The sequence below is a fragment of the Ammospiza caudacuta genome, chromosome 26, assembly GCF_027887145.1.
Source record: "Ammospiza caudacuta isolate bAmmCau1 chromosome 26, bAmmCau1.pri, whole genome shotgun sequence".
In the NCBI taxonomy this organism is placed as follows: Eukaryota; Metazoa; Chordata; class Aves; order Passeriformes; family Passerellidae; genus Ammospiza; species Ammospiza caudacuta.
Window position 1 is genome coordinate 3,281,409 of NC_080618.1, and position 19,304 is coordinate 3,300,712.

The 19,304-nt window shown below is 49.9% G+C and overlaps 1 protein-coding gene across 1 annotated transcript in view; it reads right to left on the reverse strand.

Annotated features, from left to right (window-relative positions):
* Positions 1-19,304, reverse strand: part of DOCK5 (dedicator of cytokinesis 5) — an 80,533-nt gene that overhangs the window by 48,077 nt on the left and 13,152 nt on the right. Inside the window, exons 2-9 of the mRNA XM_058820236.1 lie at positions 16,377-16,460; positions 9,040-9,080; positions 8,128-8,183; positions 7,249-7,345; positions 2,401-2,549; positions 1,579-1,714; positions 1,273-1,430; positions 550-631 (exon numbers count right to left, since the gene is read on the reverse strand). Coding sequence (XP_058676219.1) covers positions 550-631; positions 1,273-1,430; positions 1,579-1,714; positions 2,401-2,549; positions 7,249-7,345; positions 8,128-8,183; positions 9,040-9,080; positions 16,377-16,460 — 803 coding nt within the window. The remainder of the gene's footprint in view (positions 1-549; positions 632-1,272; positions 1,431-1,578; positions 1,715-2,400; positions 2,550-7,248; positions 7,346-8,127; positions 8,184-9,039; positions 9,081-16,376; positions 16,461-19,304) is intronic.

Below are 19,304 nucleotides of genomic sequence, written 5' to 3' on the forward strand. Positions count from 1 at the left end.
TTCACCAGTGTCCAGTAACCAAATCACTTTGGGTAAACAATCTCCATAACACATTCCACATGTGCCAAACAGGAGCAGCAAGCAGAGGTAAGAATTGTTTTCTCTTTTTCTCTGAGCTTCTCAGTGCCTTCCCCAGGAAAAATCCTGGGAGAGAGAATTGTGTCTCTCTCTGTTCAGGGAATGTGAATACCACAGGAGGGGTTTTGTTGGGTTCTGCACAGGTAAAAATTGTGGCCTTCTGGATCTGGAGGGAGGCCATGAGGGGGATGGACAGGATGGACACACTGACAGTGCCAGGACACAGGGAATGGCTTCCCACTGCCAGAGGGCAGGGAGAGATGGGATTATGGGGAGAAATCCTTCCCTGTGAGGGTGGGGAGGGGCTGGGATGGAATTCCCAGAGAAGCTGCCCCTGGATTCCTGCAAGTGCCCAAGGCCAGGTTGGAGCAGCCTGGGACAGTGGGAGCTGTCCCTGCCCATGGCAGGGGGGCACTGGGTGGGATTCAGGTCCCTCCCAACCCAGCCTGTTCTGGGATTCTCTGAACTTACAGTAAACACTGCTTGGAGGTTGTTCAGTTTCTCAATTTCTTTAGGCATCCCATTGCTGCCCCAACGAACCAGGTAATTTTCACTGCAAAGAAAGGGAGAAAAGGTAAATTTGAACAAATCAACACCTGACATCCTCCTTTCCTGGCAAAAGCCCAACAGCATTTTAATCTTTAAGGAATATTTGACCAATCTTTTATCCCAAAATGCCTCTGAAGTGACTCACTGATGGAGGCAGGATGGGGTAAGCCCTGGCAGCTGCTTCCCTGGACAATTCCCACTGCATGGCCACACCTGATAACTGCAGTGATGGACACAGAGGGTTCCTGACACAGAACTGCCTCCCTGATAAAGCTCCTCACATCCTCCCAACTCTTCAGATGTGAACTGGCACTGACTGGACAGCAAACATCATTTAAATCCATGATTTACTGGGAAACAATTAATAAAATACTTAACCAAGGCTTGCAGCCACAGCAGAGAAAATTAAGAATATAAAAAGACAATGTGGGATCAAAGAAATACCCAGCTTTAGGAGGGACAGTGCCTGGAATTCCTATCTCTCTGAAACTCATTCCAAAGTAACTTGAATTAATTTTCCCCCACTGGGGCAGCAACCAACAGAACTGGAAAACATCTGCTGGATCTCCCTTTCTAACCCGCTGACTTCTATGAATGATCACCCTGATGACTGCATTGCTCAAGAATTTCCAAAAAAAGCCCTACCTGATGAATTTGGAGAGGTCAGGGTCATAGAGGCTCATCAGCAGCTCTGCATCTTCCCCAATGTTGCAGACAAAGTTCTTGAAGTTCACATAGAGGCTGTAAGTGTGTGTGGAGTTGAATATTGGCTGTCCCCGGAGATCCAAACTCTGCTGCAGGGACTGCAAAGAATTCCACATTTCCATTACATTTTATATTTCCACTACAAACAAACAGGAGAATTCAGTTCTGCTGCCAGAGGAGCTCAACATTAAGAGGAATATAAGAACTCAGTGGGCACAGAGGGCAAACCAGGGACAGCAGAGGTACCTTCTCCTCCTGGATCCTCTCATCAATCCTCTTGGATGCAGTTTCATGGGCCTTGAAGAGGGAGATTGTGCTGGTCTCATCTGGGTCCAGGATGTTCCCATTGTCATCTCGGACAACCAGGTCCAGACCCAGGATCCTGGACAGCCCCAGGAGACACAAAAGAGCCAGAATGTGGCAGCAGCAAAGATCAAATCACTGCCTGGACTGCCAGTGCTCAACTCCTTGGAATAACCTCACTCACTGCTGGTTTTCTTGTCTCAAAAAACTCCTCCCTCCCATTTTCCCATTGAAGAGAGAAGGAATTTGTCAGGCAAGTCAATCCTAAGGTGACATCTCCCTTATTCCTGCTTAAATGGCTTTGTTTCAAAGGTGGGTGAGTATATACAGAGCTCCCAGATTGCAGCTGATTGTTATTCTTTGCCATAAGCTTCTTCTTAATTTGCTCACCGGACCTGGGTCACAGCTGAATGTGACATGAGAGTCCTGGGGACTGCAAAGCACTGAGGGCTGGGGTGGCTGTGGAATCCTGCCCCTCACTGCTGAGAAAGGAGAGCATCTCCCCACCACATCCAAACCCAGGCACACCCTGTGCCAGGATTTGAGCAGAATTAAGAGAGGAGAATTCCTGCCAAGGCACAGAGATCTGTGGCACACCAAGAACCAACTGCTCCATCTCCACCTGCCAGGTGGCCACGAGGTCTGAGGGAGTCAAAGCTGCCATTTCACCTAACTTCAGCCTGATTCAGAGCCTGGCTCGGCATTAAGAGCCTTCCCTGGGGTTTGGGAGCCTCCTCTGCCCTGCAGGTGGAGTCTGGAGCTCACCTGTTGCCATAGTCAATCTTGGCAGTGACTTTTTTCTTCAGCTCAGCCAGTTCATCCTTGGGCAGGGTCCCAGAGAGGATCTGGGATCTCCACTCTATCAGGCTGTAGGTGAGCTGCTGGACATGCCTGAACTGTGTGGTTTTGTTGTTCTGAAGCAAAAAAAAAAGGGCAATTTTAATCAAAGAAAACCTGGGAACCTGAGCTCAGCAACCCTTCTGAAATGTGTGCAGCTGCAGAGCCACACAAGTTTTACTGAACTAAAAATACCTGGCACTTTGTGACACCACAAGATCAGAGCCACCCAGTAAATTCTGCAGCACTTGGCACTGCCAAGGTTTAAGTGCCTTTAAGATCTTTTAAGTGTCTTTAAGGGCTTCACCTTTCCCTGGGACATTATTGCAGAAAAACCTCACCCACTAAAAATAGATCTCTGGTGATTTCCAGCACTTCCAGACTGCTCTGATGGAGGTTTTTTATAAAAGGGACAGAGAAATTATATTAAAGGAGCACAACTGAACAAGGACACTGAACAAAACCTGCCTGGTGAAGAGTCCCCTCCTGCATTCCTGTTCCCATCTCTAATTAATGAAAATACTTCCCATGCCCTTCACTGGTTCCACCCTCACAAAATCAGTCCCATCCCCACACCTTGTTCCTGCACCTCCAAGCTGCAAGGCTGTAATTAAACATGGCTATGTGGTAACCCACCCTGTTTGTGGCAGTGTGTGCTTAGATAAGTAAATAAGCTGTTAAAGTGTCAGGGAAGACATTTAACCCATTAAAAAGGGAGCCCAGGCTTCCCTCTCTCTCTCTGCCACCTCAGTGGGGCAGCTCCTGGGAGGATTCTGACTCTTTTGCCACAGATTTGAGTCACTGGCACAGTGCTGAGGTTATTCAGCTCCAAAGGAGAAATTCAAGCCTAACTCAGTGCCTGGTTTTGCATTAAGAGCCTTCCCTGGGTTTGAGATCCCAAAGGCCAGGAGCTGGGTTTGGGTCACATCTCCCCACAGCCAGTGGTGCTTCTGGTGCTCCCTGGGGGCTGCAGCTGTTCATGGTGAGCTACAAACCCCCCTGCTCCCACCCAGCACAAAAAGAACCTAATTGCAATTATCTCCCCATTCTCATCTCTGCAATGAACAGGGATGACATAAACTACTCATATTTCCCTCCAATTTAAAGGTATGAAAACAATCCTGCCTGTGATTTGGGTGAACACCAAGGTGCTGATGGGGCTGCTTGGGGTTTTAGCACCATAGAAAAGATATTTGAGATTTATTTCATAAACAATCCCCACCCCATGTTCTTACATAAAAAAGCTTGCAAAGAAAGGCAATTCGTGTGAATTTTCAGAGCAGACCTCAATTTGACCTGAGTTATCTCCACAGCTAATTCCTATTAAGCAGACCAATTAAAAACTCTCCCCATTTTTGTATTTATTTTGCAGTGGAGATAAAGCCACTGCTGCAATGAAACCCACAGAAATTAAAGAAGTGAAATTAAATGCTGCCAAAATAAAAAATCCCCTCATGTTTCCTTTTTCTCCTCAAATGCCTCCTTCCTCCTTTAGCTTTTTAAAAAAATATTTTAATACATACTGCAGGGAAAATAAAATAAACTCAAATCCATTTTAAACCACAACATTTTCCAAGCCTATTTTAAGACTGTGGTTAAGCACAGGAACATGAAAGATTTCTGCTTGTTAAAAAAACAGATTCTGAGGCTGGGATCTGAAAGTTATTCAGAAATAAAAAATGCCAGGAACAAAACTCTCTTTTCACACAGTAATACCATCACGTAGAGCTTCTCATTAAATTGAGAGGGTGGAATAAATTCTTGTGGTTTCGTGGCACACAAACAAAACTTATTTGTGGCCGGGTGAAATTTCCAATAGGAAAACTTGCACTGGGTGATTAGAGCTCATTTCAACTCACTCCCTCTTCTTAATTAAAGTACTGGAGCACATTTTGTGCAGGCTGAACTCATTGCTGCTCAAAGAAAAATCAAATTTGGCTCTTTAATGTGTCTTTAAAATAAAGCAACTCCCTGTGGATTCATTTCTTTGAGCAAGAAGCACCTGCTGCAGGACAGTCCTCAGATCCCTGCAGTGGCAGCTTGTGACACTGCTGAGGGGACTCTGTGCTCAGGGATTTGGGACATGAGAGCTCCTTCCCCACCCTGCTGAGAGCCCCAGACAGGGGAGACCTTGGAGCAGCCAAGGAATTCCTTCTGTGGGGCAGGGACAGGACCAGGGATGGCTGGGAATGTGCCAGGGAGGGTCAGGCTGGATTTTGGGAAAGGCTCTTCCCCCAGAGGTGCTGGCACTGCCCAGGCTCCCCAGGGAATGAGCACGGCCCCGAGGCTGCCACAGCTCCAGGAGGGTTTGGACACTGCTCCAGGGATGCCCAGGGTGGGATTTTGGGGTGTCTGTGCAGGGCCAGAAGCTGGATCAGGGATCCCTTCCAGCCCAGAACATTCCATGATGTGCTCTGTCACCTCTCCCCCCACGACACATCCCTGGTTCTGCCCCTTCCCCTGTCCCTGTTTCCCAGGGGAGCTCTGGGTGGGGATCAGCCAGTCCATGGGGTTCCTACAGCCCTCCCAGCCCAGCAGAGCCCACCCTGCCCACAGTTGTGTCACACTCCAGCCCTGTGCCCAGCTGGGCTTTCCTGCCCTCGTGCAGGGCTGGCAAGGACAGGCAGAGCAGGGCCTGGATCTCCCAGGTGAGCTGGGCCCTCCAGGCAGCCCTGACACGGTGACAGTGTGACCTGTGCCAGGCCCTGCTGCTCCAGGGCAGGGACACCCACAGCGTCACCCTGCCTCTGTCACATGGCACAGCTGAACACTCTGAGACCCCCAGGCCCCATTCCATCACTCAGTTCTGCCCCAGGCAGAGGCACAGAGCTCCCTGCAGAGCCCAGGCTGAGCTCCCCTCACAGCCACCATTCCCAGGCTGAGTTCCCCTCACAGCCACCATTCCCAGGCTGAGCTCCCCTCACAGCCACCATTCCCAGATTGAGCTCCCCTCACAGCCACCATTCCCTAGCTGAGTTCCCCTCACAGCCACCATTCCCTAGCTGAGCTCCCCTCACAGCCACCATTCCCAGGCTGAGCTCCTCTCACAGCCACCATTCCCAGATTGAGCTCCCCTCACAGCCACCATTCCCTAGCTGAGTTCCCCTCACAGCCACCATTCCCAGGCTGAGCTTCCCTGCACAGCCACCATTCCTAGGCTGAGCTCCCCTCACAGTCCAAGCTCCCTTCACAGTCCCAGCCCTAGGCTGAGCTCCCCTCAGAAGCTGAGCTCCCCTCACAGGCTGATCTCCCCTCACAGCCACCATTCCCAGGCTGAGCTCCCCTCACAGCCCCAGCCCCAGGCTGAGCTCCCCTCACAGCCCCAGCCTCAGGCTGATCTCCCCTCATAGCCACCATTCCCAGGCTGATCTCCCCTCACAGCCCAAGCCCCAGGCTGAGCTCCCCTCACAGCCCCGGCCTTGGCACTCACCACGAACAGCCTGTGCCAGATCACTGCCCACTCCCCCCATAGTCACCATTCCCAGGCTGATCTCCCCTCACAGCCCAAGCCCCAGGCTGAGCTCCCCTCACAGGCTGAGCTCCACTCATAGCCCCAGCCCCAGGCTGAGCTCCCCTCAGAAGCTGAGCTCCTCTCACAGGCTGATCTCCCCTCACAGCCCCAGCCCCAGGCTGAGCTCCCCTCACAGGCTGAGCTCCCCTCACAGCCCCAGCCCCAGGCTGAGCTCCCCCCAAGGCCCCAGCCCAGGTGAGCTCCCCTCAGAGGGTGAGCTCCCCTCACAGCCACCATTCCCAGGCTGTGCTCCCCTCACAGCCCAAGCCCCAGGCTGAGCTCCCCTCACAGGCTGAGCTCCACTCATAGCCCCAGCCCCAGGCTGAGCTCCCTCAGAAGCTGAGCTCCTCTCACAGGCTGATCTCCCCTCACAGCCCCAGCCCCAGGCTGAGCTCCCCTCACAGCCCCAGCTCCAGGCTGAGCTCCCCCCAAGGCCCCAGCCCAGGTGAGCTCCCCTCAGAGGGTGAGCTCCCCTCACAGCCACCATTACCAGGCTGTGCTCCCCTCACAGCCCCAGCACTCACCACGTACAGCCTGTGCCAGGTCACTGCCTACTCCCCCCATAGCCACTATTCCCAGGCTGAGCTCCCTTCACAGCCACCAGGCCCAGGCTGAGCTCCCCTCACAGCCCCAGCCCCAGGCTGAGCTCCCCTCACAGGCTGAGCTCCCCTCACAGCCCCAGCCCCAGGCTGAGCTCCCCCCAAGGCCCCAGCCCAGGTGAGCTCCCCTCAGAGGGTGAGCTCCCCTCACAGCCACCATTCCCAGGCTGTGCTCCCCTCACAGCCCAAGCCCCAGGCTGAGCTCCCCTCACAGGCTGAGCTCCACTCATAGCCCCAGCCCCAGGCTGAGCTCCCTCAGAAGCTGAGCTCCTCTCACAGGCTGATCTCCCCTCACAGCCCCAGCCCCAGGCTGAGCTCCCCTCACAGCCCCAGCTCCAGGCTGAGCTCCCCCCAAGGCCCCAGCCCAGGTGAGCTCCCCTCAGAGGGTGAGCTCCCCTCACAGCCACCATTACCAGGCTGTGCTCCCCTCACAGCCCCAGCACTCACCACGTACAGCCTGTGCCAGGTCACTGCCTACTCCCCCCATAGCCACTATTCCCAGGCTGAGCTCCCTTCACAGCCACCAGGCCCAGGCTGAGCTCCCCTCACAGCCCCGATTCCCAGGCTGATCTCCCCTCACAGCCCCAGCACTCACCACGTACAGCCTGTGCCAGATCACTGCCCACTCCCCCCAGGCTGATCTCCCCTCACAGCCCCAGCACTCACCACGTACAGCCTGTGCCAGATCACTGCCCACTCCCGCAGTGTGGCCGTCAGCTCCTGGCCGAGGGGCAGCTCACTGGGAATCACAGTCTCGTGCTGCCTGGGGAGAAGGGATACATCAGAGAGAGTTTTCACACTCAGGGCTTGAACTTAATGGAAAACACCCTTTTTTGATAAATGTAAAAATGGAAATTCCAGAGGAGTTGATGTTCACACAATTCACTCACACATGATATCAAGACCCTTAAGCTGTTCTCAACACACACACATCCACATTCATCATCCATTTTTAATGCAAAATGCTTCAAGCTTCTTTCACTCCTCTTATTCCCCGTGGATTTGTTCCAAACGCAGGATAAAGAGACAGAAATTAAATTTGGAAGAATCCCCACATGCAATGGTAACAGTTACTTGAAAATAAGAGTTGAAAAGAAGTGTTTTATAAAGTTCCTTCCTTTGCAGCCGCTGTTTTGCTCTCACTTTACGAGCACAGATACAGCTCAAGGAATCCAAGGAGGAGTCATTTCCTCCAGTGTTTTCCAAGACAGGAAGGAATCCACGCTCCTGCTGGGCCCTGGCTGCCAGCAGGAGTCTGCTGTGGCTTCCAGGAGTCCCCAGGGGAGCTGGATGGAGCCGGACTGACCCTCCCCACTACTGACTTGTCCAGCAGAGCTTCCTCAACCCTGCAAATCATCTCCTGCTGCCCCTACTCCCCACTGCTCTGCTTTGTCAGTGCTCCGAAAAATGGAATTATGCATTGCTAGTCCAGCTCAGGAGATACACCCTGGTTTTGTGACAGCCACAGCTGTATAAATTGGTTCTTTTGGGGTTTAAAGGGAATGAAATTCCCTGGGTTTTGCTGCCAAAGAAGTGCCAACCTACCCCCGGTCCTTCACGATGGCCTCTTTCAAATGGATGTAAGTTTCTGGGAAAATGCCCTAAAAATAAAGAGAGAAATTAAATAAATCAATCCTACTGTGGGATAGGATGTGACAGAAAGACATTTAACAAAAAACGGGGGAAAGGAGTAAGAAATGTCCCAGTATGCCAGGAAAAAAGGACAGAGAGGAGCAGCAGGTTCCACACGGGCAACTCAGAGACGCTGATTCCTTGTTTTACACCAATGACCCTCATCTTCCTGCAGAAAATGCTGGAAATTCCTGAAAATTATCAGTCACTGCCATGAAATATTCCTGGAGTCAGGCTACCCTGTGCTCCCTAGAAGAGCTCCCACCACCAGCACCTGCAGAAATTCCCAAATTTTTGTTGTTGCAGAGAAACCTTCTGGAAATGCTGGAATCCTTTTCTGTTCCCTTTTCTCCCCTCTTTATTCCTAAAAGCAGAAGCTGTGGGGGATGTTACCACAGGAGAGGTGCCAGCATTCCTGGGGGAACCTGGACTTCCAGGCAGCTTCCAGCCCAAGCTCCAGCAGCTTGGCTGAGAGCCAGGGATGTGTAATTTCTGGAATATTTTCCAGTCAAAAGTCTGATGTTCCCATTAAACATAACTAATGCTGGATGTGCACAGGTCCCAGAGCATCATGATAAAGCAATAATCTCCTGTATGGAGATGGGAACAGGTAATTTTGGAAGCTCCAACTGCATTCCTCATGCTTCCAATGGAGGAATTCCCAACACATGGCTCTGAACTTTCAGCTCAAGGTCATTGATTTCTGTCACTAAGGACAGGAGTCCTGCCTGAGGTTAAGACAAGAAATACAGGAGTTTTCAGCACCAGATGGGGTCTGGCAAGGTGAGAAATTAAAATGGGAGCCACCCAAAAGTGAGGTCGTACCTTCTTGGATTTATTGCGGAGTGTGTATCCTCGGTACCAGCCTGGCAAAGCAAACACAGATATTTGTATTTCATTAGTTCCTGTTGACAGCAATTAAATACAAATTGTGATTCTCACCACCTCTCTACAACACCAATTTGGGATCCACTCCTGGGAAGACAGCTCTGTTTGTAGGAGCTGAGCTCCCTGCCCTGACACAAATCCTGTTTATCAATCCTACCTTGATAAGATCTAAAAATTGTAAGACAGAAGCAACAATTGTGCTGCCCAGGCCTCAGGAGCAGATGTCTCTGAGAGAACATTTCTCCTCTCTTTGGCACCTGGGTTTTACCCAGGATTTCCATGGAATGGCTTGGCTTGGGTTGGGAGGGACATTAAAGCCCATCCAAGGAGATTATGTCCAGCTGAGTGGCAGCATCAAGAAGGCAAAGGGGTTTAAGGGAATAATCAGGCAAAGAAGAGAGGAGGGGAGACTGGTTTCTCTGGGTTCGGTTTTAATTTTTTTTTTGTGGATTTTTTTTTTTGTGGTTTTATTGTTGGTCCCTCCAATATTCCTATATTTATCAAAGAAAGTTCTATAAAGAACCATGGATCTGACACTCCTCAACCATAAATTAGAGCTTAGAATGATTTAATTCAGGTTTTTTGGAGTATTTTTATATGCATGTGGTTGTATTTCTATTTATTTATTTTCTGAAATGCAGCTTTGTGCCCTTTCTCCAGCAATCGGTAGGTACCTCCACCTCAAAACTTCCAATATTCCAGTAACAAGTTAGGAGGAAAGAAGAAATTCCATTTCTTTCCACAGGAGGAAAACAAGATTATCCATTGCTCATGGAGCCATGGATGATGTCCTGGATTAGGGATGAGAAGATTTAGGTTCTATTTTTATCTAAGTTGTCATTAATTGAAGGGGAAAGCACAAATTACTCAGGGTGGGAGACAGAGCTCATGGCATTTACCAGGAGGGATTTCAATCCCATTTAACACGTTCAGCCCTTTGACAGCACAACTTCCTCCTAATTCAAAGGGCCCCCTGGCCTTCCCCCCATTCCTGTAAAATATTTTGCAATCATTGCATAAAAGCACATTGGGCCAGATTGTGCAAAGCTGTTTCTGCAAGCACCTCATGCAACTTGTGTCGGAATTCTGCTCCCACCTTCAATAACTTTATCCATCACTAACAGGAACATCAGTCTTTGGGCAGTGGTCAATTAATTACGTGATTTCTTCTTAAAAAGAAACCCAAAATCTGCTTAAATCTTAAATCTGTTTAAGTGTTTTGAGTGTTTTCCCCAAGCAGAGATGGGCTAAAAATGGAGAAAGGTTTTGCAGTTGATGATGACATGAAAAATTTCAGCTGCTCCAACACTCAGACAGAAATCTGAGTGAAAACAAAAAAACAGCAGACTTGCAAAGAAATTACTAAAAGTTTGGGGTTGTTGTTTTGTTGGGTTTTTTTAGTTGATCAAGTCCTCAACTTTACCCTTCAATAAGTGGATTTGATGCAGTATGGAAAAGAAAAAATCTAAGGACAACACCGCAGTGATGATCGAGCTCTCCCCTGTGATGCAAGGCCAGGTCACATGTGGGACCACAAGGTCCCTGTTCCTCCTCCTGGGGGCCTGTCCTGTCCCACAGCACTCAGGGCATTGCTTCACCCTCCCCAGGGCTGACTGAAAGCAGGAACAAATTCAAGGTAAACTTCTTTCCAGCAGAACAGAACCTGCCAGGGGTCACGGTATGTGAGCACACATTCCTTCCACCCACAGCTCCCCTGAAATCCTACAGCTAACAACAATCATGATCAATCCTGCAGACTGGGAGAGGTTCCCCTCAACAGCAAAGCATCCTCCCAGCTCCCTGCTCAAGGACAGACTCCCTGCACTGCAGCAGCCTCCAAAGTCCTGGAGGCAGCGAGGTTCCTTTTCCAATCCCTGCTTTTCCTGTATTGTGCAGCAGGTGCACAGTGCTGAACCCCTGGCAGGCAGGAGGAACACGCACTGAGTGTCTTCTTGTCAGGGGAAGGAGAAATCTTGTCCAGAGCTCCTGCCCTTCTGCAGGCAGAGACACGAGGGGAAAACAAAACCTTGTTCTGCAGTGTGGGACCTGAACTAACAGCCCCGGGATCCGCAGTGGGTTTGGCTCTGTATGTATAAAAGGAAAAAGGATCCAAGAAAAGAGATCTGAGAGCTCTCAGGTGTCCTACCCAGATTGTTACGGGCACACAGAAACATCCCTGCAAGTGTTCGCATCCCTGGAAGGGCCCAAGGCCAGGATGGAACAATCTGGGAGAGTGGGAGATGGCAGGGGGTGGGACAGAACGATTTTAACAAACCTTCCAACCCAAAGCATTCAATGACTCCATGGACAGCTTGTACTGGAAATATCTGGAACCTTCAGTCACACTGCTCAGCCTGTGGTTTCCCTCTGACCTCCTTCCCTATGTCCCTTATCCAAGCTGGAGCTGAATTTCCAGGGATGTCACCCCCTGATGAATCCCTGGCACAGGGGAGCTGCAGGTCAGAAAAATGAATCCATTTCCCTGGGTCATCCCCTTCTGTTATTCCCTGCCTTGTTATCCCTGCTGTGTGTGATCCCACTGTGTGATTCCCCTTGTGTTATCAACCCCTGTGTGATCCCTTCTCTGTTATCAACCCCTGTGTGATCCCTTCTGTGTTATCACTGCCTGCGTGATCTCCTTTGTGTGATCCTTTCTGTGTTATCACTCCCTGTGTGATCCCTCCTGTGTTATCATTCCCTGTGTGATCCACCCCTGTGTTATCACCCCCTGTGTGATCCCTTCTGTATTATCACTGCCTGTGTGATCCCCCCTGTTTTATCCCCATTGTGTTATCACCTCCTGTGTGATCCCCCCTGTTTTATCCCCATTGTGTTATCACCCCCTGTGTGATCCCCACTGTTTTATCACCCTCTGTGTTATCCCCGCCATGTGAGCACTCCTGTATTATCACCTCCTGTGTGATCCCCTGTTTTATCCCCACTGTGTTATCACCCCGTGTGATCCCCCCCTGTTTTATCCTCATTGTGTTATCACCCCCTGTTTTATCCCCACTGTGTTATCATTCCCTGTGTTATCACCCCCTGTTTTATCACCCCCTCTGTTATCACACCCAAATCTTCCCAAGTGCCCTCACCACCCACCCCAACTGCATCAGCCTAACTTGGAAACTGGGGCTTGGAGAACAAGAGGCCAAGCATGTTCAGAGCCTCAGCCCCAGTCTGGGTGGGATTTTGGGGTGTCTGTGCAGGGCCAGGGGTTGGACTGGATGATCCCTGTGGGTCCCTTCCACTCAGGATATTTTGTGATTCCAGCCCTTGCAGCTGCACCACAATCAAGCAGGGATTTTGCAATTTCCGGAAGTTTCCTGGCACTGTGAGGCAGCACAGGAGCAGCACCTGATTGCAGGGACTGCCCAGAGGGCTTGGGAGCCACTTCAGGAGAGGTTTGAGAGCTCAGAGCTGCCCCAAAATGCACCCAAAATCCCCTTTATTGCCTGGGCCTGAGCCCCAGAGCAGCTCAGCTCTCTCAGGGCTGTGTCTGGGACCAGATGACACTCACTGCAAACACCAGAGCCCAGCTGGGATGGATCCACCTGGATCCCTGCAGAGCCACAACCCCAGAGCACAGAGAACTCCAGGAGGCTGAGGAAGGCACCGCTGCTGCCTGCCAACAGCAGGAAATGCAGGAATGTTCTGGAACACCGGGAGCACCAGCCCTGGGGCCATGGTGGGATGGGCTCCTGAGCATCCCGGGCTGGGCAGTGACAGTGACAACACCCAGGGGCTGCTGCTGCACCCAGAGCCTCTGCACAGCCCCAAAACCCCCCTGAACCCCTAAGGGATGGCACTGACAGCCTGGGAATGCCCTCAGCTATGGGCAAGGTAAGGTGACCCAAAAATGACTTCACAGGGCATCTTCCACCCCAAAAATGACTCCACAGGGCATCTTCCACCCCAAAAATGACTCCACAGGGCATTTTCCACCCCAAAAATGACTCCACAGGGCATCTCCCACCCCAAAAATGACTCCACAGGGCATGTCCCAACCCCAAAAAATAACTACTCAGGGAATCTCCCAAAAAATGCCTTCACATGGCTTCCTCCTCCAAGCCCTAAAGAATTATTTTATAGGGCATCTCTCAACCCCCAAAAAATCCCCAACACCATTTTTAAGGGCATGTCCCAACCCCTTAAAAAATTACTTCACGGGAATCTCCCAGCCCCAAAAAATGCCTCCACAGGCCATCTTCCATCCCAAAAAAGAACTACCTGGGGAATTTCCCAGCCCCAAAAATGCCTTCATGGGCCTTCCTCCTCCCACCCCAAAGAATTATTATTATCTCAACCCCCAAAGATGATTACACAGAGTTTGCTCCAACCCCCCCAAATTATTTCCCATATTTCATTATTTCACAGGGCATCTCCAGCCCCAAAAAAGAACTACCTGGGGAATTTCCCAGCCCCAAAATGCCTTCACAGGGCTTCCTCCTCCCACCCTAAAGAATTATTCTATAGGGTATCTCCCAACCCTCAAAGATTATTTCACAGAGTTTGCTCCAACCCCCCAAAATTATTTCACAGGGCATCTCTCAACCCCCAAAAAACCCCCAACACCAATTTTAAGGGCATGTCCCAACCCCTTAAAGAATGACTTTATGGGGCATCTCCCAGTCCCCAAAAATGCCTTCACAGGGCTTCCTCCTCCAAGCCCCAAAGAATTATTTTATAGGGCATCTCTCAACCCCCAAAAATGATTTCACAGGCTTTGCTCCAATCCCCAAAAACTGTTTCACAGGGCATCTCCAGCCCCAAAAAATTACACCACAGGGCATGTCCCAACCTCCCAAAAAATGACTTCATGGGGAATCTCCCACCCCAAAAATGATTCCACAGGGCATCTTCCACCCCAAAAAAGAACTACCTGGGGAATTTCCCAGCCCCAAAAATGCCTTCATGGGGCTTCCTCCTCCCACCCTAAAGAATTCTTTTATAGCGTATCTCCCAACCCCCAAAAGTGATTTCACAGGGTTTACTCCAACCCCCCAAAATTATTTCCCATATTTCATTATTTCACAGGGCATCTTCAGCCCCAAAAAATTACTCCACAGGGCATTTCCCAACCTCCCAAAAAATGACTTCATGGGGAATCTCCCAGCCCCAAAAATGATTCCACAGGGCATCTTCCACCCCAAAAAAGAACTACCCGGGGAATTTCCCAGCCCCAAAAATGTCTTCATGGGCCTTCCTCCTCCCACCCTAAAGAATTATTTTATAGGGCATCTCTCAACCCCTCAAAACATGATTTTACAGGGCTTGTCCCAACCGCCACAAATTATTTCACATATTTCCCATATTCACATATTTCATTATTTCACAGGGCATCTTCAGCCCCAAAAAATGACTCCACAGAGCATCTCCCACCCTAAAAAATGACTCCACAGGGCATGTCCCAACCCTCCAAAAAATGACTTCATGGGGAATCTCCCAGCCCCAAAAATGCCTCCACAGGGCAATTCCAGCCTTTCCTCCCACAGAGCCCCCGCCCTGGTTCCATGGAAACTTCTCCTCACTCGAGGCTTGTGTGTCCAGATAAGAGCAGTGATTAGAGGAACAAAACCAGTCTTTATCAGCTCTAGTGGTGAGCAGGCAGCATTAGCATGAAAAGGAGCAGAAAAAGCCTCTTGTGAGAATGTTTATCCTCCAAAGCAGACCCCCAGAGAGCTGGGAACACAGCTGAGAGCTGATATCCCAAAAAAAGAGATTCAGGAAGAATAAGAAGCTCCTCCCAGGCAGGCAGAATATCAGAATGGGGAGGGTTTGAGGTGAATTTATGGGAAATTAGAGCAGAGTCACCATCTCTGCATCTCCTCCTGTACACTCCCAACTGTCTGGCCTGGATTTCTGGCTGCTCTTGCTGACAAAAGGGAATTTTTGGTGCCCTGAGGTGCCTCAGCCACAGATTCCTGCTCCCCACTGATGGCTCAGCATCTGGGAGCCATCACTTTCCCCTCCACACATGAAAACATTCACGTCTCTCCCAAACTATTCACAGGCAATTTTCTCCTGACAAAGCTCCAAACTGGGAGATTTCAGGCCAAAAAAAAGGTGCCATTTATGTATTCATTCCTTGTTCCTGTCTCTGTTGAACTGATTACAAGAAATAGGGGCAAAACAATTATAAAAAAATTAAAAATAGGGAGAAAGAAGTTAATCTCCCAAATTTTGGCAAGTCCAAGATGCCTCCTCTTCCTGAGGGAGTTCTCCTCCCCCTTTTCTGTGTCTTTTTGCAGAACCATGTCATAAATCAGTGATTTCCATGGGGTATTTCCCTTTTTCCCCTCTCCCCCACCACGATCACCCACAGGGGGTAAAACCACGACAGAATCTGCCAGGACTGGGAGCTGCTCCCAGCTCTGAGCATGGAAAGGGAACAAAGGGCCAAGAACAAATGAAAAAGAAGCAGCTCCCTGTTCTCAGTGCTGATCCTGAGCACAGAATCTTCATTCAAATCAATGCTGCTTGTTGAAAATAATTGGATTTATATTTTACCTTTGAGTTTTGGAGAGGGAAGCAGTGACCAGAGCATTCCTTAAAATGACTGAATGGCTCTGTTCCAGTCTCAATATTGAAATCGTTGTCAAAGAGTCAAATTTGATAGGGAGAGTTGAAACACTCAAGAGTCATTTTAATCTTTAAATTAAGAACTTTGTTTACTCTGTGGTTTACATTAAGGTATGAAAAATGTCCCAGTGAAGGACGAGGAGAAACAGCCTAAAAAGGGCATGGAAGCTCCACAACTGGAGCATTTAAACATTTAATGCCAGTTTGTGATATTACAACACCAAACAACATGAACTATGAACTAATCAGCCCTTCCCTCTCCTTTTCTACCATCCACTCAGATCAAGAACTCACTCAGGTTAAAAACTAAGGGTTTTTTTAAAATTATTATTCTTATTTTCCAGCAGGACCATGAGCACAGATGCCTGGCCTGGCCCAAAGAGGAGCCAAAGCAAAGAGGTGAAACCAGCAGTGAACAGCCAGAATTAAATGTTTCTTTCCCTTTTAGTGCTGCCTTGAGATGCTGGTGAAACCTGACCTTGATAAACTCTGCCTGGAACAGCACAGAGATGAGAAACCCTCTGCATTTCTGCATTTTAACACTATTTTAAAAATTAAGAGGCAACAGCAGCCACTACACAACAAATCTGTGCTTTGGGGTATAACAGGAGTTGAAAATACAATCTAAAATTTGAAAAATAATCTTGATTTGTCCCTATTTTCCTCTCAAAGCCCCTGTGAGCTGCACCTACCTTCATACATCTCCAGGATGTGAACAGTGTCCCCTACCTGCAGGGACAGCTCCACGTCCTGCACGGCCTCATAGTTGTAGATGGCTGAAAAATGGGGAGAAAAAGGGACAAATCAGAACCATGAGGGAATCAGCTCTGGGAATGGGCTCTCCAAAGGCAGGGCAGGGTTTGGGAAAAGGAACAAAGGGATGGAGTCACCCTGGGTATGGGACCCACTGGGAAAGGGCATCATGGACCAATCCCCAGAGTTTATCATGGAGAAGTATCACTAACAGACAACAAAAGGGGTTTTACCTTCCAGACAGGCCTGGGACACCTTCTGGGGAGCTGAGCATTCCCACCTGGCCAAAAACCTGCCCACAGAGCCACCAGCACCTCAGGCACATCACTGCTGCAATTCTCATTTTTCAGTCTGTCTCAGGGTAACTCCAGCATCAGAACACATCAGAAATGGGATGCTGTAATAAAACCCCCCCCATCCCACACCAAACCACTCCTTCCCAAACCAAATCACACTTGTTTGCTGCCAAAGGCTCTCCCCAGTCAAGAACCAATTTTAGCACCAAAACTTGGGATTCTGTGTGAATTTAATCCCTCCCAAAGACAAAGTTAAGCTGGATGCTGATGGGATTTCCAGGGGGAAGAGGATTAAGTGCTGGAGTGCCTTTTCCCTGGGACTTGCTGCAGATTGACCGGGCAAAGCAGAGCCCTCCCTGGGGCCAGGTGAGAAAGTTTAGATGGAATTTCCTTCCAAACCAAGTAAAAAGACATAAAATCAGTGAAATGCTTTGATGTGGATCAAGGAATTGTCAGCAAAGTCAGAGCAGATCAAACCCAGACCCCCTGATTTATTTAAAATACTGATTTAAGAATAGATCACATCCTAAATGTAGCAATGAAATCCAAAATTTCAGCAATGAAATCTCCCCAAACACAAAGTTCCCATATTTATGTATCCCTAAGGAAATCCATTGGTGAACAAACACATTTGTTTTAAAGAAGTCAAAAAAACCAGCCAAATATTTTCAGAGGACAATTCATGAAACTTCCCAAGGTTTGGGTTTGAGGAGCTCTGGACTGGAAATGAAATAAATAAATAAAAACCAGAGCTCTTCTGCCAGGAAATTCCCATGGAGTGCCTCCCATTCCCATGGGGTGAGGGGCTCTGCCTCCTGGCACGGCTCCAGCACAGCCTGGGGCTTTCACCACCACAAACTCTCTCCCAGATCAGAGCTTTCCTCACAATATTGTGGCTACAAACACCCCAGCAGGAGCAGCCTGGGGATGGGCATCCCTGCAGGATCCCTGACCCCAGGCAGGGTTTGCTCCCTGGAGCCACACACTCATGGACAATGCTCCGAATCCATGGTTTCCACAGGACCACGGGAATTTTACTGCACATCTGCTCCTAAGAGCTGCTTCCACACCCACCTTCCTCTCCCTCCCCACAAAGGGGCTGCAAATCAGGATTTTAAAGCTGGCTGGTGAGCTGGCTGTGTGGCTCAGACACCTTAAACACCCCAGACCTGGCCCAGAAGTAAAAATTCCATTCACATTCTAATAGAAAAATCTGGATAATGCTCGTGGCCAAAGCTGAATGTGAATGAGAATTGTGGAGTGGTTTTGGGTTGGGAGGGGATTTAAATCCCATCCAGTGCCACCCTCTGCCATGGCAGGGACACCTCCCAGTGTCCCAGGGTGCTCCAGCCTGGCCTTGGGCACTGCCAGGGATCCAGGGGCAGCCACAGCTCCCTGGGAATTCCACCCCACCTTCACAGGGAAAAATTCCTGCCCAACATCCCATCCATCCCTGCCCTCTGGCAGTGGGAGCCATTCCCTGTGTCCTGTCCCTCCATCCCTTGTCCAAATCCCTTCTCCAGCTCTCCTGGAGCCCCTTCGGGCCCTGAGCTCTCCTTGGATCCTTCCCTTCCCCAGGTGAGCATTCCCAGATCTCCCTGGATTCTTCTCCAGATGAGCATTCCCAGCTCCCCTTGGACCCTTCCCTGGATCCAGCTGAGCATTCCCAGCTCTCCCCAGAATTTCCCTTCTCCAGGTGAGCATTTCCAGCTCTCTCTGGAATTTGCCTTCTCCAGGTGAGCATTCCCAGCTCTCCCCGGAATTTCCCTTCTCCAGGTGAGCATTCCCAGCTCTCTCTGGAATTTCCCCTCTCCAGATGAGCATTCCCAGTTCTCCTTTCCCCAGATGACCATTCCCATCTCTCCCAGCCCTGCAGAGGGGTTCCAGCCCTGGAGCACCCCCAGTTCCCCCCTGGCCTGGCCCCTGCAGGGCTGCTGCACCCAGGGATTCCCACACACAATCCCCACATGCCCCCATGGGTTTTTCTGGGACAATCACCCATTATACAAACACCAGGCTGCATTTTTCCCATCAGCTGCTGCCCAGGGAAAGGTGGGTGGACGCAGGCCCAGCCTTCCTGCTGGGAACACAGAGTTAATTGAGCCCCAATAGCGCCAGGGAGGACCCAGCCATCCCTTCCCCTTCCTGAAGATCACAGCAGCCACAAGACAGAACCAAGCCCTGCACTCCCCATCCCTTCCCCTTGCCTGTTCCACCAGGCAGGTTTCACATCCCAACACGCAGCATTTACAACCTGGAGGAACTCCCACATCAAAAAAAACAACCAAAAAAAGTCAATTTTATCTTTCCTTGCCCTGCCAGACTGAACTAAGCCAGAACAGAGGGTCACTGTCTGAAACCTCCTCCCTCATGCTTATGTACAAGATTATAAAAGACAAATTGCTGGCATATTTTCCCTGGGAACTTTGCTGGTTGCAAGGGATGTTTCCTGCTGCTGGAAGTCAGAGCTGTCCCCAGCCATCCCATCTGCAGGGATTTGTGCTGGGAGCCCCCTCCGTGACCTCTCACTGACTTGAAAGGAAAAGGAAGCTTCACATCACAAACATGGGC